At 47.2% G+C, this 27287-nt stretch overlaps 1 protein-coding gene across 8 annotated transcripts in view; it reads right to left on the bottom strand.

The window, feature by feature from the left end:
* Nucleotides 1-5179, bottom strand: part of TLE3 (TLE family member 3, transcriptional corepressor) — a 103403-nt gene extending 98224 nt beyond the window's left edge. For 6 of the 8 annotated variants that reach the window (XM_078682985.1, XM_078682989.1, XM_078682986.1 and 3 more), the window contains exon 1: nucleotides 4340-5153. In XM_078682985.1, the coding sequence (XP_078539111.1) occupies nucleotides 4340-4363 (24 nt within the window). In that variant the 5' untranslated portion in view covers nucleotides 4364-5153. Of the gene's footprint in view, nucleotides 1-4339 lie in introns of all 8 variants that reach the window. The other 2 variants (XM_078682988.1, XM_078682991.1) reach the window with 1 other exon arrangement.
* Between the last annotated feature and the right edge of the window lie 22108 nt (nucleotides 5180-27287).

Raw genomic sequence — 27287 nt, 5'->3', positions numbered from 1 at the left:
GGCAGCGAACTCTGCAGTCACCTCGACGGTGCGACCCCTTGACTCGCATCACTACTTTTACAGGAGCAGCAGCAACAGGTCCATGCTTCACAGGAGCATGGAGTCCACCCTCTTCTCTTTAGAAGGAGACAGAGCAAGGGGCGACAGGCAGGCACATCACAACTATGCAGAGCTCTCTTCCGATCGGTGCATTAAGCCCTTGTAAGGGGGGGCGCTGACAATGTGTCACACGGGCAGCGGCACGACTGGCACCCCCTTGCCAGGTTCATGCCCCCGCCCCAGGGGGTACCCAGAAATGCCACGAGGGACGCCGTGATAACACACGCCATGCTCTGAGGCACACAGCGCGCACCCCTCTTCCTACCCGAAGCTCAGTCTCCCAGCACAACACCTGCTGCTGCGACGCTGCAACTCTTGCGTCACCAGGCCCCAGGGTGCTGGGAGGCAGCACGCCGATTAGCAGACTGCGCGTTTCCTCTTCCGGGTGAGGTTTGGCTTCGCCTGCTGACTGGCTGCGTAGCAGGAAAGTGATGCCCTGTGCTGGGCTCACTCAGAACGCCTTCCAATTCATTTACTGTCAGCCAGAGGGTGTGCAGAACACTGGTTTCATTTTGCCCAAATTAAGTTCTAGATGACTAGGTAGTGGGTGGGCCGTTTTCTGGAGAGGGAAGAAAATGCCAGCGACTGATCTTAAGCAGATGAGCTTCCTTGCCGTTGGCTGCTCGTCGTTGCGGTCTTGTAATTCCTGTCTTGAATTCTGGAGGAGTGGGCCGTGGGCGCGCACTGACTGTTTATTTTATACATTCCACTTATAAAGCGGTCTTAGGTCCAAGGTAGGCGAGAGGGCGATATTTTTGGTTACATTAGTAAAACCAGGTTAACTTGACCCATTGCCAATCTGTGTAGGATCACGTGTTCTTTCGCGCGCCGGGGTAGGAGTGATACTGTCCCTTTGAGGTGTCCCATCCTATGTGCAGGAATACCCAGTCCCTCCACCCCATGGACTCTGCAGTTTGTGCCATCTGTTAATCTTTACGCACCAGAAAGCAGGCGCAGACCCTCGTGCCACTGTGGGGCCGCAAAGGACAAAACAAACAGCCTCGCTACCAGAGGCACATTCGTGGTCAACACCCGAGGGCTTCGTCAACCAGACCGAAGCAAAGGCTGCATTTCTCTTCTGGGCAGCGAGCTCAGACAGTTGGAAGGAAACGGAGGTCTACTGATGCCTGTGCGAGATACCGACCCGGGTCACCATTCTGCCTCAATGAAGGAGAGCTACCAGGTGTCAGATGCTCACCTGGCAAAGAGGTCCTGTGAATGAAGGAGGGTGTGGCATAAATCCCTGCTCCGTTATTGGTCCCTCACTCTCGTTTTTCATCCCCATCACAGGTACAATGTTTGACCTCTACTTTGAAATCAGCCAGATGGCTCCAGCAGAAGGTAATTCACCTCAAGTCAAGAGGGCACACAGAACCCACCCCATGCCAGCCCACAATCCGTGGAATGACGGGATGCTGGCAAATGTATGCTACTCTGCGGGGGACTGCATCCAGAAGGAGCTGCCTTATTCATCTGCAAGGAGAAAAACTTCGGATGCAGTTTAGCTGAACAAGGATCTCCAAGAACCTCACACACACTAAATCGTGAAAAAGAAGCAAACACTTATTAAACAATGAAAGATTGTAAACTACTAGCAGGGAAACTGCTTATTGTGACTGAGGCGCTAGTGAGGCCAAAGAGGGTGATGTGATACTTTTAACCCATCTCCCATTATGACCTAGTGAATGCATGGTCCTATCATACACTCAATGACCCCATAGGGTCATTCCAAAAATGAAAAAAGAAATCTCATCGGTGCAGAGGGTGCACTGGCAAGAACAGAGACAGTTCACCCGAGAAAGAATTTTTGACAACGAAAAGATGTGCGAGCTGGAAACGGTGAACAGGCCAGTGCTCGACCTAAAAAGGAGGATGCTACTAATGCCAGGTAAATAAACAGCTGAAACCCACAGCCGGTGCAGGCCAAGTTGAGGCCGTCATTGACTCACCCCAGCCTGGGGTGAAACGAAGAACAGAAATAACTTGGGGCTAGACAGTGTTAAAACATTTTTTAATTAATGCATGCCACAATACAGCAGTGCCATTATCTGAGCCTACTGTGAAAGGCAGGCCAAAGGGACAGGGCAGACCCCCGCTGCCAAGAAGGTTTTCAAGTAATCAAAAGCACTACTTGCAAGCACGCGCCTCAGCAGCCATTTTAGATCACAAATTGTTGCCTCAGAAATTGGGTGTGGGTCAATGCAAGAGAAGGAAATGCACAACTGTGCGTTTATCTAGGAAGTTGTACAGAACACTGGGGTCATGGATCTAGAAAATATTTCACTACAGAGCTAGACGTATTTGGTGTAACTGACTGAAAGCCAATACCTCACTCGCCATGAGCCTGGTTCAGTCCAGGATGATGACCAGTTTCCACCCCAGGCCGATTTCAAGTCTAGCACAAATTTTACACTGATCGGGTGCACTTCCCAGCATTCCCTCCAGCTATTAGTTGAAGGGATTTGTGTGTTGAGGGAGGGAAGAGAAGGGAGTGGAGTGTCTGCAAAGAGGTAAAATGTGTGATGTTTCCGTGCAAGTAAACTGCTCCCAGACGTTATCCCTTGTAATAATCTACACAATTCCGAATCAGGTGGCAAGAGTACCTGCTAGAAAAAAAAATGTGGTCACGTTTATTCTCTTCACTTGGATCCCCATGTGACCTCCTTTCCAATTTACAAACCGCATGTGGACTGCAAGAGTGGGAGCTGTGTACAGCAAGCTAGTCCTCGGTCACGATGACCAAGGCCAGTGTGGCACCTAGCAGGCCACCATGAGGCCAGATGCGGGAGAGCGCTCATCTGAAGTGTCATCGCAGGGACCTGGGCTGTGGGGGGGGGGGGCTGCTCACTCACCTCTGGGCCTTTCGATGCACCAAAGGGTCAAATGCAGAATAGATGCTTCCGAGATCTGCCGTGCAATGACTGTGCGCATCGCGTCATTCATTATACATGGGGTGGGCTGGCCTTTTCTGTAAAAGGGGTTCAGTTGGTCCCCATTTCATTCCATCCTTTGATAGGAAATGGTCAGAGGGGCCAAAGGTGACAACTACATGATGGAAACGCGCTGTACACGTGCATTTAACGGTCCATGGTTGCCTCCTAGCGCAGGCCTGAGAGCTCAGCCCAGGCTGGGCCACTCCACCCGCTGAACCTAGCCCCTGCCACCACCTGCTTAGCAAGGAGGCTTCTTCCACGACTGCCCCCCTAGCCAGAGAGGACAGCACGCGTACCTTGGCAGAAGTAGAGCTGTTCCACCTAGCCATTATTACCCATGGATCTGTACAGTGGTATAGACAAATTCCTGTATATTATGTATATTTACCGGGTGACTGGGTGCTACCATTAGTTTATTCTTTGCAGGGAAGTTAAAACTTCCAAAAGACACACGAGGGAACATCTCCTGGGGGTGGGGCGATGGCATTTACAACCCCCTGCAGTGTGGACTGTTCCATCTCAAGGACGCTTGAGGTTCCACTCTCTAGGGAGGGCCACCCTCCTTTTGTGGAAGGCAGAAACCTCACCACAATTCGGTGCCCTTCCTTTCTCAGCGGCTTGAGATCGATTCTACGCACAGAGGTCAACACTCTTAAAGGCTGGTGCCCTCCCTGTCTCGAGCTGGTGACTGCGCCCTACCTCCGTGGGCGATAACACTCCTCCCTCGTGATGAAGCAAACCTCATGGCTGACCCCCTCCCCTAAGTTGATGGCCTTAAGCGAATGAATGCTCCCCCAAAAGGGATACCCCCTTTACATTGAATACCTCTTCTCTCTCCGATAGTTCGTCACACCCCTGGGCGGGCCATAATACCCCTCGTTCACAGGACCTTGTCCCCTTCCAAAGTTTGGACTCCCTCCTTGTAGTATGTAGATAAAAATTCTACTAACAGCATTCTACAGAGAGACTCTAAATTACAATACCACATATTACACTCCTCCACCCCCCAGCCCCGGTTCCATGCCCCTTTACGGTCAATGACCCGCTCTCTCCAATCGACCGACGACCCCATCTTATGTAAATGGGGTCCCTTCTTTCTTGGTGTGCTGCCCCCGCCCTCTCAGATGTTAATGCCCACTGTCATATTTACACTTTTCTTCCCCAGCGCGATTGCTCCTCTAAAGATCGGTGCCCATTCCTCGTATATTAACTGATCTCGGCCCCTTTGGGGTCTATGCATCCACTCTAGTGTGTTGCACCCCTCCCCCGGCCGAGCACACACACACAGGGTACAGCGTGCCTCTTACCGGGTGTCGGCCCTGCGGATACATCCTGGAGCAGCCTTTGGTGGGCGGAGGCGGGGGAGGACCCCCGGTGTTTAAAACACAAACAACTCTCGAGTAATCCTTGAATCAACAGCGACGAGGGCGGCGAGGCAGCGCCAACAAAGGCCTCCGACGAGCAACGCGGCGTCAACAAGCCAGGGCAAGGCAGGAGAGGGGGCCCCTGTGGGGGGTCACTCCACCAAGAGGGGCGCAGTCTCCTTCAATCCACGCGCGGCTCCTCCATGCACGCGGTGGGGGTTGTCACTCCTGGGTGTGGGGGCTTCACTCCTCCATGTTTTTGTCGCTCTCCTGCCCCCCGGCGGGGGGGTTCTCCTGGAGTGACCCCCGTTACCCTGCCATCAGGGCTCCTGCATTCCTCGGGGAGCCGGGGTCCTGGAATCATTTTCCATCCTGTGGGGGAGAACAAGAGAAGGGTCTCACCCGTTCATACCTCCAAGGGACCGGGGCGCTTAATTCCTGGGGGATCCCTCCCTCACGCCCTTCCGCCAGGGGCAGGTGCACCCCCGTGCAATGGTGGGCCCCAGGTGAGGGTATTAATCCAAAAACAGGCTCGCCTGCGCCTCTCGGGTAGTTCCACCGGTCATAAGGCAAATCCTCCAGGGAAAAGGGGGTACACTCCTTCCACCGCGAGAGACGGCTCCGGAACCAAAACCCGGGATGAAACACCCTGAGAATCCAATGGGCCCGGGGAAGGGGTCGTCGAAGAGGGTGCGCCCGGCCTCGTGCGTCGCTGCCCTCCGGAGTCCCGGGCTATAGCGCTCCGCTGCCACGGTCCGAGCGCCTCCAAATACGGAGCTATCTGAGTATCTCCCCCCCCCTTACTGCCGGCCCCGCCCGCTCTGTAGGCAAACGACCAACCAGCGCGAGCAGACGGGAAGGCTGTCTGACCGCCAGCCAATCAGCAACCAAGGGGCCCCACGTGGGGCTGACCTCCGGGCGGTCAGAGCAGGGATACGCGTGACGTCACAATGCCAGGTTGTGTTCTAAAGTCTTCCAAAAAAAAAAAAAAGATTTCCTGAATCATCACGTGCTGTAAATTAAAGGAGCAGAAACAGGAGCAGCAAGAACAGAGCAGGAGCAGCAGCAGAGTAGGCTCTATACGAGAACACAAAACAATAAACTTGAAACAGCCGCAGAGGAGCAGCACCGAACAGCAGCAAAGCCCAGACAGAACAGGAAGCCTTAACTGCAGCAGACCAGCATACACAAACAGAAACACCAGCTGAGGAGCACGAACCGCAGCACGATAGTAGAATGTAGCATAGAGGCCAGAAAATCAGAGATGAAAACAAAATGACCAGGACTACCACAGAACCCCCAACAACAAGCACTGGCAAAGCCGACAGGTCTGAAGGAAAGTGCTTTTTGTGTCATTACAGGGTTCAGGCACTCAATAAGTCATCGTACTTGCACCCTGTCACTCATGTTTGCACTTAGGCATCCATTCACTTACTCATTCCTGCATTCACCCTCTGACACATCCTTCATAAAACACACACAAACTTAACAACATGGAAAAGATTAAAAGAATACAAGTAGAAAAAAGAAAACATGCTGCACTCTATGCACATCATGACTATGTTATACAAAATAATAATAGATATAGCAGCAGGTGTCTCTCTTTCAGTGATATAGTAAATAGTCTGTCGCTGTTTTACAGTTCATGGTCACCATGGTTTAAAACTGTGTTGGCCATCTTGAGACAGGAAAACAATTTTAAACTATGGTCGTACAACAGCATTACCTCCTCATCAGTCTTCCTTGCCTCAGTAATAAATAGTGAACTATACTGTGGCGAGGAAGACTGGGACTCAGAGTAATAAAGATTACCAGTAAGTAACCGGGGCATTCCATAATGGTCTCCCGGTTTAGAGTAATGTAAATGTAGTTGAGCTTATATAGCGCACAGCTACCCGCAGTGGGTTTCCCGGCGCTTGCTTAGGGAACCCTTCCTGGTATTCCCCTGTGAGATAGCAGGGTATCCACAAGGTGAAAGTCAGGCATCCCGCCGCAAGGGGCCGTTGTGGAGATTAAGCAAGCTATTGCCCAGAGTCACAGAGTGTGAACCCGTGAGTCGAGGAAGCACCGGGGTGAGAATTATCGAGTCCCTGGAATTTTTAGCCCAAGACCCGCCGAGGCGGGAATTGAACCCTGGTCCAGGACCGATCTCAGCTTCCGGGTCTGCTGCCTCTAACCCCTGAGCCACACTTCTCCAAGAGTAAGTGGCCATGTGGATGCAATGCGCTGCAGATGAAATGAGCAACAAGCAACCGACCCACCCGCAAAGCCCAAAAAACGGTACTATTCTCTTAAGATACATTAGAATAAAAACAGGAGAACCAAATAAATGAAAGGTGTACTATAAAAGGAGAACAATTTAAACTAAAGAACTGGCCAACCAGTCCTTACCCTAAAGGTCACCCAATTTTAGGTGGATGCACACATGTGATCAAAAATGCCATCATTCACAGGACAAGAGAGCCAATGACTGATGAGAACGGAACCATTACTCCATGCAGTATGCTGTCCTGAATGATAGCAGAGTGTAAATGGTACTCAGAGAAACTAATGACAGAACACCACAGGCACAACGTCCCCAATGCCTCTCTCTATAAGGATAGATATTTATTAACATACATGTATGTATTATTTAAATATCTGCTTTATTACAAGATTGTGGCAGATGGCTAAGAAGAGATTCCAGCTAGAATTATTACAGTGCAGTTCTCCCCCCGCACCACCACACACAGGGTTTGTCAGAGGTGGTAACCAATACCAAAGTCCTTCCCTCAAGGGTAATCTGTAACATTTCAAGTACAAAATAAATATCTGTAGGCTTGACTACAAAACAATAACAAACCACCCTTTTTAAGTGCGAGTGTTGGCCAATGTCTAACACCCACACTACCTCCCCACTGCGTGTGTAGGCCTCTGGCCGACACTGGGGAGGTACATTAAAGCTCCCCTGGTGCAGAGCACATGAGGGGTTCCTTTATTATTTTTTTGAACACCATGCTGCTCAGGAAGAGCTTCCCAATCAGCCTGAATGTTTTTTATTTTTGGTGCAATGATGATCGGTGCACAGGACCCGCTTACATCATTGCAATAAACGTGAAAGTAAAATGAGCCAATGGGTTGGTTTTACTTTCACTAAATCAGTGCTCGGGGGCACATCTAGCTCCCCAAGCACCGACTGATTCTCATGGGAGAGGTATTGTATCGTTGGAAAGGCGAGAATCTCCCATTTTCAATGGTACTTCTGCCCTGTGGATAATTACTTCTGATGTGCCCCTCCAGGGGGCAGAAAGCCCACTAGACACCAGGATTGTTTTAAAAAAATAGAAGTGGGGGGCTGCCCAGCATGGGCATGACCATACCCCCACTCTAAGTACCAATTAAATGGGGCAATAATCTTTGTGCCCCACCTGGAGGCAGATGGGGTAATTACCCCAATCTGCCCCACCTTCCCCGTGGAGGCAGAAAGCCCACTAGACATCAGGGATTTAAAAAAATAAAAATATAGATGTGGGGGCTGCCCAGATTTGTTAAAGCCATGCCCCCACCCCAAAATGATGGGACAAAAGACTTTCTATGCCCCTGAGGGGCAGATTGGGTAATTACCCCAGATCTGCCCCTGAGGGATTAAAGCCCACTCAATGCCAGGGAAAGTTATTTTTTCCTAAAAATAAATATATGGGTGGGGCTGTCCATTATGGGCATGACTATGCCCCCACCCCCACGTAAACGGGGCAACACTCTTTCTGCCCCTTCACCCCATTGGGGGCAGAGGGCCCACTTTATGGCACAAATATATACTTTTAATAAAATTATGTGGTGGGTCTGGCCCATCATAACACCAGGCCCCACCATCAACCCTAAAACTACAGCAGTGTTTCTGCTCCCCTGAGTACTAAACAATCCCACCCCAATGGCAAGTGAGAGGACATTTGACTCTTTTGGGCGTTGTTTTTACATATGGGCCAGGAGTGAAGCGAGCGTGGCTAACGCCAAATATTGTACCACTTACAACAGTGAAGGCATGCTTTTTGGGCTTAGGTAGGCTATCACCTGGAAAAACCTACCAGACCCAGACAGTTCTGAAAACTAGACATGCAGGTAAGTCCATGGTGGTGTGCTTCGCATGCATCCCACATCATTTTTTTACCCACAATGCCCTGCAAATCTCAGACTTTGATTAAAAGACACATTTTCTTCACATTTGTGTGAGGAAAACTTCTAGAATCTGCGGGAAGCCGCACATTTCCTACCACATAGCATTCCCCCATGTCTCCCAATAAAAATGATACCTCGCGTGTGTGGGTGGGCCAAGAGATCTTGACACACAAGGCCCTAAAGTGCTACGTGGAGAGATCAGTAATAGGGGTAGCTGCGGGATTTGGGTCAGTGCTTGGCCGCCACCCATGGAAACTTACCAACCACAGATATTTTTTAAAAGTAGAACACCAGAGGATTCCAGGGTAGTGTGCCTTGCGTGAATCCCACAAGATTCTCCTACCCACCATGCCCTGCAAATCTCAAACTTTGCCTAAAATCATGCATTTTCCTTATATTTCTGTGCTTGAAACCTCTGGAATCCATAGGGATCTACAACATTCCTACCATCCAGCATTGCCCCACTTGTGCCAATAAAAACGCTGCACCCTTGCATGGGGACTCCCATTGACCGTGGTTTGATCTGTTCCAGTCAGATCAATACCTTTGAACAAGCAGTTTTTAATGACATCGAGCAAATGAGAGTACCAAACAATTTCAAAACAACAGTAAGGCAGAACAAGATGCCATTCTGAAACTAAAAGCAGACAACACAGTTATAATCAAACCGGCAGACAAAGGGGGAGGCCTAGTCATAATGGACAAGAATGACTACAACACAGAATGCAGGAGACTACTAGGGGATGTCAGGAATTACCAACCCCTACAAACGGACCCCACAGAAGATCTTAGAGCAGAAATCCTGCAACTAGTAGAAGTGGCAGAGGCAACAGGAAACATCTCCAAACAGGAGGCAGATTACCTGAGTAAGACAGAAGGAAAGATCCCTTACTTTTATATAGTGCCCAAAATGCACAAAGGAAAAATCCCCCCCCCAGGCAGGCCCATCGTCTCGGGGATAGGTTCACTGTTGGAACCACTTTCAAGGTTCTGTGACTTTTTCCTCAAGACTATCGTACAATCCACATCCACATATTTAAAGGACGCTAAGAACCTGTTGGTACTCCTCAATGAAATCATAGTTGATGATGAAACTATCATGCTTAGCTTTGACATCGAAAGCCTATATACGAGCATACCACAGGACGCCACCATCAATGTGCTCAGGACCACCCTGGAAGGAAGAACCTGGGACCACCAAACACCAAAATCATTCATCCTACAATGTGCTACCCTTGCATTAAAAAGGAATTATTTTGAGTATGAAGGCTCATTGTACCTCCAATCTGGAGGGACTTCCATGGGCAGTGTTTTTGCCCCGAGTGTGGCTGGACTATACGTCCACGACTTTGAAGAAAAATTCATCCTGACAGAGACAAACCCTTTCGCCAACCACATCAAGTTCTGGCGACGGTATATAGACGATGTCCTAGCTATCTGGCAAGGACCAGAACAAACACTCAAAGAATTCATCACATGGATTAACACTTGTGACCCACATCTAAAATTCACCCACTGCTATGACAAACAAAAAATGGTCTTCTTGGATATAGAAATCTCAAAGGAAGAAAATGGTCTGACATCCAAGACCTACTTCAAACCCACTGCCAAGAACAATCTCCTCAGGTATGAAAGCTTTCATCCTCGCCCACTCAGAGAAAACCTGCCCTATGGGCAATATCTGAGATTACGGAGAAATTGTAGCAAACTGACGGACTACAAAGCCCAAGCAAAGGACCTAACTGGCAAACTCAAACAACGTGGATATCCTTCCAGGATCATAGACAAATGCCAGAAAAGAGCCAGAAACCAGCCCAGAGACATGCTCCTAGAAGATAAAACGGTCCACAATGACCCTGTTCCACTCACCTGTGTCACCACATACAATACAATATCGAATCAAGTGAGCAGAAGTATCAGCAAGCACTGGTCAATATTAAATACGGGCATGTTACAATGGGAAAAACCACTCTTCTCTTACAAAAAGGCACCCAGTCTAAAAGACAGTCTGGTTAAAAACAGACCAAAAGTGAAACCGCCTAACCTGAACCCAAGTATTACAGAGGCGTGGAACCTTCCACCTGTAACAGGACATTTTAAATGCGGGGATTGCAGTGTGTATCACCTCACGGAAAACACAAAGACTCTCAATTTGGAAGAAGGAAAGATCTGGGAACAACGATCGCATACCAATTGCAACAGCGCCAACGTTGTGTACCTGATCAAGTGTACATGCGGAAAGCCCTACATCGGCATGACTACACGCAAAGTCAAGCAACGCATTTGCGAGCACCGCAGCACCATGCGCTGCAAGAAGAATGCAACCAAACTGACTGATCATTTTCTAGAAGCGCACCATACACCAAATGATATGTGGTGGACAATTATTGAACAGATTCCACCTGGACCCAATATACAACCGCGCTTATATGAGAGAGAGCAACGCTGGGTCTATAGATTGTCGACCCACAAAACAGGCCTTAATGATAATATTCCATGGGCCTCAGTACTTAAATAAACTATACCATCCCAGCCATGTACCTTTAAACATTATCGTGAAAATGGTTCACCCCATAGGGTGACCCACCCAATGAGTTACCAGTCCTACTGGAACCCCCGCTCCAACTTTAGATGGTTTCACGCAATAATGGCCCAGTGGGCAGTTTTCACCCATATCAATGACAATACTCCTCAATGTGGTGTCTGTATAATGCACCCGGTGATTGAACACCACCTCCAGCAATCACAGGCAGCCATGGAATGCCCATTTACCCCTGCCTTTGGCGCTTTGACCTTTTCTATTAATCCCGGACCTGAGTTAGAGCCCCCACTGTAATGCCGACTATCATTGTACCCGATAGGGCATTTTAAACCCACTTTTGAGCAAGCCACAGCACCAATTGGTGCATGAATTTAATACTTCATACTGATTATTCAGTTCTGGACCTTGCAATTAATTTAGCGCCTCGCCCTATATTCCAAACCCAGGATCGAACCCCATTCATGAGGAGCCTATCGTGAACCTCTACGGCCACCATAGCCGATGTAAGCCCCTTGGCTCCCATGACTACGCCCCACGTGACCGGAGCATAGTCCCGCCCAACACGGAAGCCGTAATCCTTCATTTGAGTCCCCGAGCGCCCGGCCCATTGTAGCAGGGCAGCGGACAGAAGTAGGTTATCGGCCAGGAGCCTCACATCAAAACTGTAAGTAGACAGCCCATTAGACCAGCCCAAAGCCACAGGACCATTACGGGCACCTTTAATTAACTCCGCTCTGCGGTGCCATTACCTGCTACGGCAAAGCGGCTTTGAACTCGAGCCGGTCTTCCCAAAAACGTTATTTACAAAGCGGAACATCCATTTCGTTTCAGAATACGTTTCATACAGAGGAAATCCTTCCCCTGCCCTACGATGTCTATAATTACCCCAATGAGAGTAAGCCTCACATTAACAACTATATGTGCGTTTGTCCTACATGTATAAATGTCAGTAAGTCTATTTATGTGATGTAAGTAAGGTATGGCAGCTCATGCACTATCTATTGATACAGCCTCGCCCTCACGATTCAGAATGCGAGGTATGATCACGCCACTTAAATTTATGAGAAGCGCGTGAGTTTATAAGAAATAGAGCTACCACCCAGCACGCGCAATTGATAAGCATGCATGGTGTGGTAATATCAATCGCCCATCCACGGCCATGTACAAGCACGATCTCTCACTGAGAACAGGCACACCCAACAAGCCATCGCGCCCTCATTTTCGCGACACCGGGCCAATATACTATCCGAATGGGAGTGACAGCATGCAGGCACAATATTGAGACACTGCACAACGTAACAGGCATGTATAAGTTTATATTTTGACGTTTGTCTTTCCTTCCTCACAGGTATTTTGATCTGTTTTTTCTATGCCTACCCATTGCGGTACAAGCTGACACCATAGGCATATTTTTGCCTCTTTGGTTCCAGGGGGTAGGATTGGGTGCGTCTTTTAGGGGGCGCAGACCGTCCACTTCCCTGGATTTTGGTCCTGAAGAAAACCTGGTTAAATATTACCTTCACGGTTGAAACATGTAGACCAGATACACATAGAGATACACCGGCTCATAATTACCCTCACATTATCTCGCCATTGTTTTTAACATTGTCCAGTTGCTTGAAAATAAAGTTTTATTTCTCCCAAGTTAAACCAGGACAATTTTTAACACACCTTTTTGTTCATGCACCTTCACTCACAACCTGCTCCACTGTAATCAGGTGTTGTAGCACACCCTGATGGCGCTAGGTCATTAGGGTGGACCCCGATGATGAAGCATGTCACCACTAGGTGGTGAGTGAGGGGTTTTTAACAAAAGGAGAATTCCTTCCTTTTGTTCAACCACACACCCCATTAGGAATCTCTGATTCCACTTGGTGGTACTCCTCCTTTTGTTTCTATTGATAATTACCCAGGGGTACAGGAGTACTCCCCGTTCACTGAATGTGAACAGAATCCCTTGCTCTCTCCCTTGTTAGTTCATCACACTAGTTCCAGTCACTCAAGTGCCACAGCCTTTTTATCAGCACAAGTCTGGGTGTTAAAAATGGTGTGGATTTCCACAGACCTCAGGACTTTCCATCACAGAAATGTGACAAAAATGTGTTTTTAAGTCAAAGTTTGAGGTTTGTAAAGGATTCTGGGTAAAACAACATGGTGAGAGCCACGCATGTCACCTCATCCAGGTTTTCTCTAGGGGTCTAGTTTAAAAATATGTGCCGGTTTGCCAAGTTTCCAAAGGAGCCGGGTGAGCTAGGGCCCAAAAGCCACAGCTACCAACTTTGCAAAAAACAGGTCCGCTTTGGGAGGACAAATGTGATGTATCCATGTTGAGTTTTGAACTGTTTTCTGTCTCAGCACTGGGCCGACCCACACAAGTGAGATACCATGTTTATCGGAAGACACATGGGAGCATAGAATTGTAGAATATTTGTTATTACCAATTGGATTTCTCCACCTTTGTGCCTTCCAAATGTAAGCCAGTGTGTAAGAAAAAAGATATTTGGAAAAATACCCTCTAAATCATATGCTCGTAGGGCTTCCAACAAATTAATGTTTTGAGATGTACATATAACCATATTTTGTGCCCATTTCAGAAATACATACGTTACATTTATAGCTATTTTTCACTTCACATATTTCACCATATGAATTGGTCTATACTCCGTACACAATGAAAAACCATTGTATGGTGCTACTTAGTTTACTCGGAGTACCTCTGGTTCATGGAGAACCTACACACCCTATATATCCCCACAACCAAAAGGGTCTAGCAAACAAAAATGGTACATTGCTTTTCTAAATGGGCCTTCATGACAAAAAACTTACAGATTAAAACATTTTCACAAATGGCTGTTTTTTCCTACTCGTTTTCATTGTTTATTTCAACAGATATTTCCTTTTGGAAAATCTTGAGGGATCTTACACACATGACACCTTGCTGAATTTGGAATATTGTCTACTTTTCCGAAATATATAGCTTTCCTGGATCACCCATGAATTTCATATTGGTTTCTACCGCAAACTTTAAGTGGGTTGAAAGCACAAAAAGCAGGAAAAATGGGCTACCTCTTTGAAAAATGTCCAAACTGTGGCTAAAAAAAAATAGGTTTTTGATTGAGCTCTGCATGTTCCGGAAAGCTGGGAAAATGGCGACTGTTTCACAGTAAACCGTTCGTTGATGCCCTTTTTATGAAAAAAACACTTTTATCCACAGCACTTTTTTATTTCTATTTTTCTCCCAAAACGCAACATTAGCTATATATTGGCTATGTTCTCTCTCCCCTGTGTGGGAATCCACAAACCCTGGGTATCTTTGGAATCCCCAGGATGTTGGAAAAAAAAGACGAACATTTCAAACGGATACTTTATGTGGACAAATAGTTATGGAGGCCTAAGCATGAACTACCCCAAATAACCAAAACAGGGCTCACCACTGGGAGGGAAATCGCCCAGTAGTTAAGGGGTCAAATGCCTATTGACTTTAACATATGCTTTTCTCAATCAGTATGCCAGGCCTACCGCCTTTATCGTTACATTTTATAGCAAATAATCTGGCCTATAGCCTTATTGGCTTGTTACCATAACCAACTCAAAACTACTGTACTGAGCATAAGCTGTCAACAGGTGACTATGAGGCATAGAGCCATAAAAATACAAATGTATACATAATTACAGTTGTCAGAGCAAAATGTTATCTTTACAAAGAAATCCTAACACGTTTTATTGTAGTGCATAGCTTATAGCTCAATGGTTTGCTCGGGTGGATCACCTACATCAAAGCCCTCGCCTACTACGGTAATCTGTGAAATTCCATGTAACAAAATATTTGCCTACTGGCTTTATCGACAGTGAAATAACCAGTGCTGAATTAGAGACAGTGTTTGCTGATGGGGGCCACCAGCACTTATTTTTGTGGACCAGCCCTTTTTTTCTGCATCAGATAATTACGGAAAGCAAGCAAGGAAAACATGCAAATTGGAAAGACAGTGGAAGAGAAAGACGGACAAATCGTCACAGAGGGAGAAAGCAGAAATGTGCAAGAGTGAGATAAAGGCGCAGGGCGTGTCTGGTGGCAAATAAAAGAGGCCTGAGGTGGATTCAAGACTACACTGCCTTGGTATTTGACACACCGATGTTCACTTGGGCTTCTGAGCAGAGGTTCAAACACTAGCACTCTTTCTTTTACAAATTAAGCATGAGTAATAACAATCCATCCTTAAAAGCCTTGTGCCTTTAATACATGCTTTTCACAATAAGTGGGCAGGCTCACTGCCTTTGTCATAACGCTTCATAATAAGCAGATCATCTCTGTGCAATCTGGCATGACTTTTCCCAGTGAACCGAGGGAGCATATGTCCTTTACCCCTTACCTAACTCCAGCCTATTCAAGTGCCCATAAACTGGCAGTAATCATGTATTTAATTACAAATAAGTGAAAAAAATACAGCTTGCAAAACAATGTACAGCCCCTCTATATAGGTTGTAAAAAGAAAATCACAGCAAAACTCTCAATGTTTATCAGTTGGTTGGCACCAACAAAACCCATGCATACCATGGTACTGTGTAAGATTACATGTAACAATATACCTGTCGGCAGCCTGTAACACAATGTGATAACAACCAACTGTTAAAACCAGACTGGATTTAACAAATGTTTTTCACAATAAATAAGCTGGACCAATTCTCTTAGTCATAACATTTCATAATAAGCAAACAAGACCAAATGCATCAGACTTAACATTTCCCAGTGCACTAAGCAGGCCTATATATCTTGTCATAATATCCAATTCAAGCCTTCATTAATGAGCATAAACTTTTACACAAGGCAACCAGCAGACACATGCACAAATAACATTTGAAAGGTACACAAAATTGCAGTTGGCTAAGCAGAATATTATCTTTCCTTAGAGGGCCTAACAAGGATTCTCACAAATCCTTTTATATGTATGGTTTGTCAAATGGGGTAGATAACACCCAAACCATTGCCTACCACGATAATCTGTGAGATTCTCTCTAACAAAATGCCTATCTGTAGCCCTTAATATAGAGTAATAACAATCCACACTTAAATGCCTATTGACATTAAGATATGTTTTCATAATAAATATGTTAGCACTACTGCCTTTATCATAGCATTTCATAATAAACAGATCAGGCCGATAGCTATGGCCTTTGGTTTGCCACCATAACCAACTCAGTTGTGATGTATCGAATCTAAGCTTTGCCACAAGCCAAAAAGTATCATTCAAGCATCCTTCTTATTGGAAGTACACAAATTCGGCACAATCAAATCCCGTATTCAAGGGAACCAACGTGTGTGGTGCTTAAACCCCTCTCGGAGTAGAATTCTGAAAGCTCTTGTTGATCACAGAAGGTCAGGCAACAGCTGTACTGTCAAGCCAGACCTAAAAACCCTTGTATATCAATGTAGGATGGGCACCCCATATGTTTCTGAAATACAAAGCTGCACTCTGAAATCTAAAGTTAATGATGGAAGGGGTGGGCGCTAGGACTGCAGTACATTCCTCGTGACTTCCCTCCCATCTGTGCTGTTGCCACAAAAAAGCAAACACTGTAAATTATCTAGTTCCCCAAGACACTTTGACAACATTACAATGCCATGTGTGTGCCCCAAAAGTTCAAACTCAGGCAGCCATGCTGCTGCTGGCTCAGACAGCTGGATAAATAAACAAAATGATAATCTCTGCTGAGGGAAAGAACTTTTTTTCTGTGGAAGCACACAACTTCTGCCAAATCAAAACGTACTTCTGGCTACCTGCTTCTGGGTGGAACTAAAGTACCTCTTTGAAGTACTTTTGAAAGCTCTTTTTTCAGTTGATCGCATTACGCCTGGCGACAGTTGCACTATCAAGCTGAACCTAAAAACAACGCAACAGAGAGCACAGCTGCCAAGTGACCCACGTTGCACATTACGTCTGCCACCAGGCCTAGTTTGTTAGCCAAACCTGCCACCTGCAAACAAACATACTTTTGTCTGAAAAGCAGAACTGGCTGAAGGTTTCCTGCATTACTTGGGCCCACTTGGCAATTATTCGTTGGAGCAGAGTCAACAAAATAGCAGAGGAACAACAACACAGCAAAACAGGAGAGAATACAGAAGAGGAAGTAAAATTAGAAAGAGCAAAGGAGCATAAACAGCAACAAGGGGAGTAAAGAATTTACAGAACATACGACAAGAAAAAGGAAGGGTGTAGAAACTGAAAGCAGAAGAGCGGCAAAATCCTGGTAAGCAGGCAGGAGGCGGAGTAATGGAAAGTTTCTAAGGTGCAATTGCCAAACAGCAAAACAGAGTGATAGCTGCACATGACACGTCCTATCAGACACTGTTGACATTTGCGAAGTTACAAGAGCTAAACAGGGGCTATGAGACCTGGTTTGGAAGCTACAGGGCAAAGAGAGATTAGTGGGCCCAGCATTAATAGATGGGGTCTTTTACCTTGGGGCCTCCTTCCTGCTGGCCCCACACTCATGATGAAGAGTAACTCATTAGCATGTGACTCTCAGGTTATTGAGGCAGTGATGTCCAAAACCTAGGGTGGTAGTATCAGCTAGAACCACAGAATTCTACATACACAGTATTATCACTCAATAACACTACTAATTCAGTTAGTGCTTATACTTTCAAAAGTGCTTTATTGCTCCACTTAGATAAATAATACAAATAAAATGTTGACAAATGCCATGGAAACCAGATGCCTGTACGTTTCCCCCGACCAGAGATCTGTTTGAAAGTTCTTTATGTTGTTAACATTACCATACAGTTTCTTCTAGGCCTTCCGATCACTCTTGTTCAATTTTACATATTGTAGAGCACCCCTCTGAGGCTTTCCTATGGATTTTGCCACACTGCTTAGCAGAACAGCTAATTTAGTTCTGTGGTGCTCACAAGCACAACAAGGTTTGGGCATTCTCTATGATCCCTGACAACCCAATGCATATGCAAGCACTGAGGGGATCATTACGATGACGGTCGGACATGCGTTCGATCGCCATCGAAGCGGGATTGAGCCCGCCCGACAAGCGGTCAGCAGCCCCACCCACCATATTTTGATCAGACCGCTGTGCACGTTTAGAAACTGCCTTTTTCTACTGTGGCTTGTGCTGCGACCCAGAAAAGAGCCGCAATAAAAGCTGCAGTGGAAAAGGGCATTTTTCAAACATTCATGCACCGTGTGCCAGGCACCACATCAAAGCACTGTGTGGCAGGCAACATGCAGTGGCTGGCACATGGATGTTTGGGGAGGCACCACATGTTCCCGCTGGCCATTTAGCATTGGCCCATGGGGGATGGAGGCCCTGCTTGGCTTCCTTTCCAGCTGCCATTCCGTAGCAGTGGTACCGCCATGAAGTTAGTCAGAAAGGGACATTGTGATCCTAACGGTGGTGCCTGAGCAGGCACCCCCTCCATTCAGGATCACGATTCAGACCGCCGCCCCATCGGGATCAGTAGATCTTGTCGGAGGTGGCAAACCATCCCCCGACAGTCAAGGGTCCGACTGCCTACATCGTAATGTGGACGTCAGCCCCAGAGGCTGTGTGTTGGTGGGACTGCCACCGACGGCCTGTCTGTGGCGGTCCTGACACTTTGTATTTTATATTGGCTTCAGATAATGGGCAGGGTGAAATAAAACTGCACTATAAAAATATCAAATAAACCCACCCCAAATGGCCTTTGGGATTTACATTTTACATCCCAATAACATTTAAGGTCCCTTATCAGCCTTTGCTGGCCCCTTAAATTTAAAAAGACAATGTTAGGTATTAGGCTGATGCAGGTTAAAGGGGCTAGATAGTGGAATGACTTCTCACTGGACTTATCAAAGACTTCCGGGACAGAGAGCTTTAGGAAAAGTCTACAAACTATGTTTTTCTAGTGTTGTTGGGGCTTGGGATTTGTGCCAACACTTAAATACCAGCTGGTTTTGGCACCTTGCAAACTGATTTGACTTGAACGCTCCCTAAGCATGCCTGTAATGGTATCTTGAGCTCGTAAAAGGAGCATTCTGATTGGCTGTCAAGCTCCTAACATACCATATAGAGCGCTAATTGTTATTGCACTCTGATTGCCCTTTGACACCAATAAGGTATCAAACATTTATTCTAAAAGTTGTCTGTAGAATGTCGGCAAAGGACCCCCTGGGCCCAGACTATGTCGACTTCCCAAATGGAAAAACAACAGGTGATGGACAGAACGCAGAACAATGTCATACATTCACCCCAATACAGAGACCTGGGCCTAAATCCATAGTTTTTTTGCTCACCATGCCATTCCAGTTTTGACCCAGCCATATGCAAATCAGTCTTGACTCTGTGCCCCATCGGAACAGTCCAGCCCGATCTGCCAAGCCAGGTCCTCCCTGGACTGGAAACAAGCATCCAAGGACCGGTTTCGGGCTTTCAGCCCTCATCAGCCTGGATAGCTTGATTCCAGTGGCATGGAGAGCATGGGACTCACGTCTGAGCATACCCGTCCCACTCGGGGTGACAAATGCAAAAACAACAGGTGATGGACAGAATGCAGAACAATGTCATACATGTCCATCACCACCCCCTTTTGTTCCGCTTTGTTCGCCATAAGTTGGCAGGGTATGCTCAGACGTGAGTCCCTTGCTCACTTTGCCACTGGATTCAAGCAAATCTGGCTGAAGACGGCTGAAATGCCAGAAACCGATCCTCGGAAGCTTGTTTCTGGTCCAGGGAAGGCATGGCTTGGCAGTTCGGGCTGGACTGTTCCCATGAGGCCCAGGGTCAGACTGATTTGCATATGGCCATGTCTGAACTGGGGTGGCAGAGTGGGCTAAAGAACGGTGATGGATTAAACCCAGATCTGTTGACTGGGTGTGAGTGTTTGATTGGTTCAGATGCTCGGTCCATCACCCCCCCTTTTGTACCGACTACCCAAATGGAGCACTGATCCTGAGACAAAGTAGAAGTCTGCTCCATCTATCTGCATGGGACCAGGAAATAGATCAAAGGGTTGGTGAGTATTCCTTTGGGCACTATTTGTAAACCAGTCACCACGTCAAAACATCAGTGTGGCGACCCAGTGTGCTGATAGCGATGGGTCTGCTGCTATTAACCTCACCCTGCGTTTGTTGTCCAAAACCTATGTGTTTAGAATTTTCATGAAAGAGCTCGAAGGGTCAATGCTTGTACACTCACTACACACCTCTTAAGGAGGGTACACTGGTTTAGATGACTCTAGTAGTAATAGAGCCCTTTGTGAACATGTGTGTCAGCTGAAGGAAACCCTATTCCCACCCCAACCTGTGAGGGGCTCTCTGACAGCACCATGGTTTGTGAATATCGAAATCAGCACCACAGTGAAATATTGTAAGCCTGCCTCACTAAAACAGTTTCAAAGGGTTAACATCTGCAATCCCTGGAGACTAGATCTAACGGTAACCCCCTCCTCCCATCAGTTGGTGGTTTCAGTGCCAAGCCCGCTGAAGCTCAGGATTTCATTTTTGAGGTTCTGCTTTGTTCCATTGGAGTCTATGAACACATCCCTGTACTGTAAATAAAATTCTGGACATTGACACGTAGGAATTGAGGAACAAATTCCACAAACTGTTCATGCAATCATTAATTTTATAGACCGTTTTAATAGTCTCTCGCACACACACCCACACGTGTTTATGGTACTTACTCATATCTTCTTTCTTATCTTTTGAAATGTTTCTTTCTTTTTTATGTAATTGTGTCTTATAAGTATAAAGCTATTTTTTTATTTTGACGTCAATTATGTTTCAACCTCTGCAGCTGAATAGCCCAGGCTTACTCAAGGTTAGATTTTGTAAGGGCATGAACTACTTTACAATTGCAGTGTGCCAATGTCCACATTTTCATGTCCATGTATGCGGTTTGAACTCAGTGACACGCTGACTTTCTATCAACTGATAAAGGCACTAACAGGGGATATTCAAACTTGTGCCATTTAATCTACTTCTACTTAGAACCTTGCATTGTAATTGGTAGATATAGATACATTCAACCCACTGTGGATGCTCATGTGTAAAATGGTGATGCAAACCTTTTGGTGTGCATATTAATCAGAGGTCTTGTCATCTTAACACTAATTGTTACCCTGTAACCTCTTGTAAAAGAAATTGTTGACTCGAGCTTTACAGCTGAATGGAGTCTAGTGTTGTTCATTTAGTCTACAAGTGGACTTTGCTACATTGTCACAACTGTCCAACCACTTCCGGAGAGCACTTATTTTGTGATCAATGTACTAAAAGCGGATCCGAAGACATTAAGGACATTTGTAATGCTCTTGGCAGGAAACACACCTGCACTGCAGCACACTGGGAAACTAAGGCCCCGTAAGAAACTGCAAGCCCTTCCTTTGTTTCTATTTATCATTTGTTATGTGAACCTTGTATAGCACTTTCTCCAAAGGGCACTACAATGAATTAATGAGATGGTACAACAAAAGTCTGAAGACTAACAAGCATTGGAAATGCAATAGGTCTCGCAGCATTAGAGTTAGTGCTTTTAGAATTGTTTATGGGTTTTTTGTTGTAAATCTTTAGCATTTTTATTTCTTGTAGCCAATGCTAAAGAATTACAAATCAAAAAAGCCATAAACAATTGTAAAAGCTTTAACTAAAAATCCTCTGAGACCTATTGCACTGTGTGAGGGTGAGGTGTTGAGGGTGAGTGAGGGTGAGGGTGAGTGAGGGGTTGAGGGTGAGTGAGGGGTTGAGGGTGAGTGAGAGTGAGAGTGAGTGAGGGTGAGGGTGAGTGAGGGTGATTGTGAGTTAGGGTGAGGTGTTGAGGGTGGGTGAGGGTGAGGGTGAGGGGTTGAGGGTGAGTGATGATGAGTGAGGGTGAGTGAGGGGTTGAGGGTGAGTGAGGGTGAGTGAGGGTGAGTGAGGGTGAGTGAGGGTGAGTGAGGGTGAGTGAGGGTGAGTGAGAGTGAGTGAGGGTGAGGTGTTGAGGGTGAGGGGTTGAGGGTGAGGTGTTGAGCGTGAGGTGTTGAGGGTGAGGTGTTGAGGGTGAGGTGTTGAGGGTGAGGGGTTGAGGGTGAGTGAGTGTGAGTGAGTGAGGGTGAGGTGTTGAGGGTGAGTGAGTGAGGTTGAGGGGTTGAGAGTGAGTGAGGGTGAGGTGTTGAGGGTGAGGAGTTGAGGGTGAGGGGGTGAGGGGTTGAGGGTGAGGGCGAGTGAGGGTGAGGGGGTGAGGGGTTGAGGGGGTGAGGGTGAGGTGTTGAGGGTGAGTGAGTGAGGGTGAGGCTGAGGTGTAGAGTGTGAGTGAGAGTAAGAGTGAGGGTGATTGAGGGTTTCAGTGTTAGTGAGGGTGAGGCGTTGAGGGTGAGTGAGGGTGAGGGTGAGTGAGGGTGAGGGTGAGTGAGGGTGAGGGGTTGAGGGTGAGTGAGGGTGAGGGGTTGAGGGTGGGTGAGGGTGAGTGAGGGTGAGGGGTTGAGGGTGAGTGAGGGTGAGGGGTTGAGGGTGAGTGAGGGTGAGGGTGAGTGAGGGTGAGGGTGAGTGAGGGTGAGGGTGAGTGAGGGTGAGGGTGAGTGAGGGTGAGTGAGGGTGAGGGGGTGAGGGTGAGTGAGGGTGAGTGAGGGTGAGTGAGGGAGGGTGAGGGGTTGAGGGGGAGGGGTCGAGGGGGAGGGGTCGAGGGTGAGTGAGGGTGAGGGGTTGAGGGTGAGTGAGGGTGAGGGGTTGAGGGTGAGTGAGGGTGAGGGGTTGAGGGTGAGTGAGGGTGAGTGAGGGTGAGGGTGGGTGAGGGTGAGTGAGGGTGAGGGTGGGTGAGGGTGAGGGTGGGTGAGGGTGAGTGAGGGTGAGGGGTTGAGGGTGAGTGAGGGTGAGTGAGGGTGAGTGAGGGTGAGGGGTTGAGGGTGAGTGAGGGTGAGGGTGAGTGAGGGTGAGGGGTTGAGGGTGAGTGAGGGTGAGGGGTTGAGGGTGGGTGAGGGTGAGTGAGCGTGAGGGGTTGAGGGTGAGTGAGGGTGAGTGAGGGTGAGGGGTTGAGGGTGAGTGAGGGTGAGGGTGAGTGAGGGTGAGGGTGAGTGAGGGTGAGTGAGGGTGAGTGAGGGTGAGGGGGTGAGGGTGAGTGAGGGTGAGTGAGGGAGGGTGAGGGGTTGAGGGGGAGGGGTCGAGGGGGAGGGGTCGAGGGTGAGTGAGGGTGAGGGGTTGAGGGTGAGGGGTTGAGGGTGAGTGAGGGTGAGGGGTTGAGGGTGAGTGAGGGTGAGGGGTTGAGGGTGAGTGAGGGTGAGGGGCTGAGGGTGAGTGAGGGGTTGAGGGTGAGGGGTTGAGGGTGAGTGAGGGTGAGGTGTTGAGGGTGAGTGAGGGTGAGGGTGAGTGAGGGTGAGGGGTTGAGGGTGAGTGAGGGTGAGTGAGGGTGAGGGTGAGTGAGGGTGAGGGTGAGGGGTTGAGGATGAGGGGTTGAGGGTGAGGGGTTGAGGGTGAGGGGTTGAGGGTGAGTGAGGGGTTGAGGGTCGCTGCATCCCATCTTCCGTATTGGGGAACAAAGGAACGATCCGAGCAAGCTCCCTGTCGGGTCATTCTTAAACGCCCCTTTGAAAGCACGTCAGCGGCAGTGTTGAGCGCCAGAAGGATTCGCTTCAGGGAAGAAGAGCTGGCCGCTTTGTTTCGGCGACTCTTGTGAATCACACGTACATGCAAAGCACGCAAAAACTTCTTTGAAGGAACATGGTAGCGACCTATCGACTTTGTCAGTGACTAATTCAAGTTGTTCCGCTGTCTGGCACTTCAGAGCCATTTGGATAGGGCAAGTAGCATAGCGACGGACTTTAACAAAACGGAGGGAAGAGAGGGGAGGGGGGAGGAGAAATGCGACACGGCGGGAAGGGGAGGGGGCGGAGCACACTCATGTTTTACACACAAATTGCTTATGCTGCAGACATGGAATTACCCCTGGACCAACTGCCAATCGAAAGTGGGCAGTGCATGCTTCTGACTTTCACAACACTGACAGTGTTGTAACTTATGTTTACTTCGCCCTCTGAGACTAGTCAGATCATGTAACAATTTACAAAATGAAACTTTAAACAACCTTTTATAAAGCAATAATATAAGTACCTTGTCTGCAGCTGTGTTAATATTTGCATAGGACTATTGCTATTTGTAGCTTGCCTACACTAAAATGAGTACATGTGCAGTATAATATTTCGTAGAGAAACATAGTTAACAATCACTAAGTTAAATATTGTAACCATTATCTACCGTGAAGTAATTTCCCTACACGTGCCCGTTTGCAAGTTTATACAGCCGAAGCTACAAGACTGGGTTAAATTTGTTTTTCCACCGCCTAACACTTACAGGCCGAGGGGGGCTGTTTTTTTAGAGTTTGGCAGCCGAAGCCTAAGTGCGGGGGAGGGGTGCAAAACAGCTACAATAAAACAAGTCCACTGCTTCAGAAGAGGGAGGGCGGAGAGAATAGGAGCAGCCTGTTTGGACTTTACGTCGTGTTTATTTGATTACTGTTATCGATATTTAATATTAAAAAAACATCCTAATTAGGTAAATAGAAATGTTCCTTTTGGTTACAGTGTTAGCATTGCGACATGTGTATTGTTTGTGTCCCAGATTTGCAAGCATGTACACAGTGATAAAAATATAAAAAGTTACACAAAGCAGGGCGGTATCGTAAAAGTTGGGAAAGCACGTCAGCATTTACTGTAAGATCACAGCTGTTTTGGAAAATGCTGGTTTAAAATGTTAACATGAAAAGAACAGCATTACCTCGCTCGTCCTAGCTAATAGAGGACAAACAGCAGTTGTACACCTCTTTCCGATTAAGTCCTTGAAATTTAAAGCGGGTTAGTGCGATGGGAGAGGGAATCCTAAACATGCAGTCAATTGAATTAAATCTCCGCCTCCAGAGAGGCTTGCCATGGGTCGCGATCATCGGGTACAGTCCAGAGCCTTTGTTAATGTTGCTTGCACATAGAAAGTACACAAAGTAGGTAGATTTACGCAACATTTGCGTTGTTTAAATGCAGTTGTAAACAAAATATCCCACAGAATCGTAAGCAGCAGTTAAATGCCTTTTGTACCCACCCAACATGTTTCAGTACTTACAGAGTCCCTGTAGCACACGTGAGTGTGTGTGTGTATGGTGTGTGTGTGTGTGTGTGTGTGTGTGTGGGGGGGGGGGGGGGGGAAGGGGTGGGTTCTTGAAGTCAACTGCATTAAATCCCCACTTCCAGCAAGGAGAGATTACGGGGAAGAAAAACGGGAATCCGGTAGTCAGAAAGCAAGTTAATGTTGTGCCTTCTGAAGACCAGAGTCCCACGAGTGGTGCGCGACTTTGTCAGTGACTAATTCAAGTTGTTCCGCTGTCTGGCACTTCAGAGCCATTTGGATAGGGCAAGTAGCATAGCGACGGACTTTAACAAAACGGAGGGAAGAGAGGGGAGGGGGGAGGAGAAATGCGACACGGTGGGAAGGGGAGGGGGCGGAGCGGGTCAAATAAACAAACAAGCCGGAGGGGAGGGGGGAGGAGAAATGCGACACGGCGGGAAGGGGAGGGGGCGGAGCGGGTAAACAAAGACAGACGTGCACGCGCTTTTAAGCTCAATGCGCATGCGCATTGAGCTTAAAAGTCACGGGCACTGCAAGGAATCGCCACGATTCCTTGCAGTGTGGATAAAGAGTAGATAAGTCGCAATACTCTCGCCTTGCTCGATGCGCATGCGCATCGACAGGCGAGACCTAAAAAGGACATGAACGAAAACAGAAGAAAGAAAAGAAAATCCCAGAAGAAAAACAAACTCTTCAACGTGACAGAGCCTCTAATCTCTTCTCTATATATATATTCTCAAAGACATACTAATCAATAGCTTGGCTGGCCAAATTTATCATCAACCACTTCTTGGAGAAGGTATTATTCGAATGCAAGCTCAACATCTTAGATATCAACCCATTCAAACAATGTGCAGTGAGCCAAATGATCCTCCCCACTATTAGTCAGTTTGCAAAGCTCTCTTCTTATGCTTACTAATTGAAAGGTCTGCCATTACTCAAATATCAGCCTTCATTGATACAAAACAACAGTATGTCTGACAGCTAAACAGGATTTCACTTTCTTGGTAATGAAGAACTTTAATTGACCCAATCGTGGGAAGACAGCCCCATCCTTGATGTCAGAATGTCAACAGCATAATTATCCTCTTTAAACATTTTGTATCCTAAATACTATCAGAGTCATCCTGAACAGAATGAGGCAACCAGTTGACGCTCAATTGCAAGGTCAGCAAGCTAGCTTCCGCAATGACAGAGCCTGTACAGACCATATTGCAACACTGCGTATCATCATTGAGCAGTCAATGGAATGGAACTCCCTCCTCTACGTCAACTTCATTGACTATAAGGCATTCGAAAGTGTGGACAGAAAGACCCTTTCGAAACTTCTCCACCAATACGGTGTGCCAGATAAACTCTTAAGAATCATCAGGAAGTCTTACAAGGAAATAACCTGCAAGATGGTCCATGGAGGACAACTCCCAAAGTCTTCCAACTGAGGACCAGAGTACATTGGGTTGTTTGCTATCGCCTTTTCTCTTCCTGCTGGCCACAGATTGGATCATGGAAACATCCACAGCAAGGAGAAGAAATGGGATCCAGTGCACACCTTGGACGCAACTTGACGACCTGGACTTTACAGACATCCTGACCCTACTCTCCCATACCCATCTGCAAATGCAAGAGAAGACCGACAAGGTGACAGCCACATCAGCATTCACAGTGGAAAAAACCAAGATCCTAAAGGCTAACACAACCACCACAACTGCAGTCGCTCTTGCAGACGATGCATTGGAAGTGGTTGAGGCCTTTACCTGACTGGGCTATGGCACAGACAAGCATTGTGGCACAGACGGCGACGTTAAGGCAAGAATCGGCAAAGCAAGGGCTGCCTTCATTCAGCGAAAGAAGATCAGGCACTCCAAGGACCAAGCTGCAAACCAAGTTCAGGCTTTTTAACACCAACATAAAATCGGTCCCTCTGTACGGAACAGAAACTTGGAGGACAACAGTGACCACCACCAACAAAGTCAAGAAATTAATCAATACCTGCCTCAGGAAAATCCTCCAAATGTACTGACCAAACATCATCAGCAACAATTACCTATGGCAGCATACTTTCCAAACTCCCTGCTCAATAAATGACGCTGGGGATAGGTCACACCCTCCGCAAGCCAGCATAAAA

Source organism: Lissotriton helveticus, chromosome 3_1, assembly GCF_964261635.1.
Source record: "Lissotriton helveticus chromosome 3_1, aLisHel1.1, whole genome shotgun sequence".
In the NCBI taxonomy this organism is placed as follows: Eukaryota; Metazoa; Chordata; class Amphibia; order Caudata; family Salamandridae; genus Lissotriton; species Lissotriton helveticus.
This window is presented reverse-complemented; position numbering and strand designations above follow the sequence as displayed.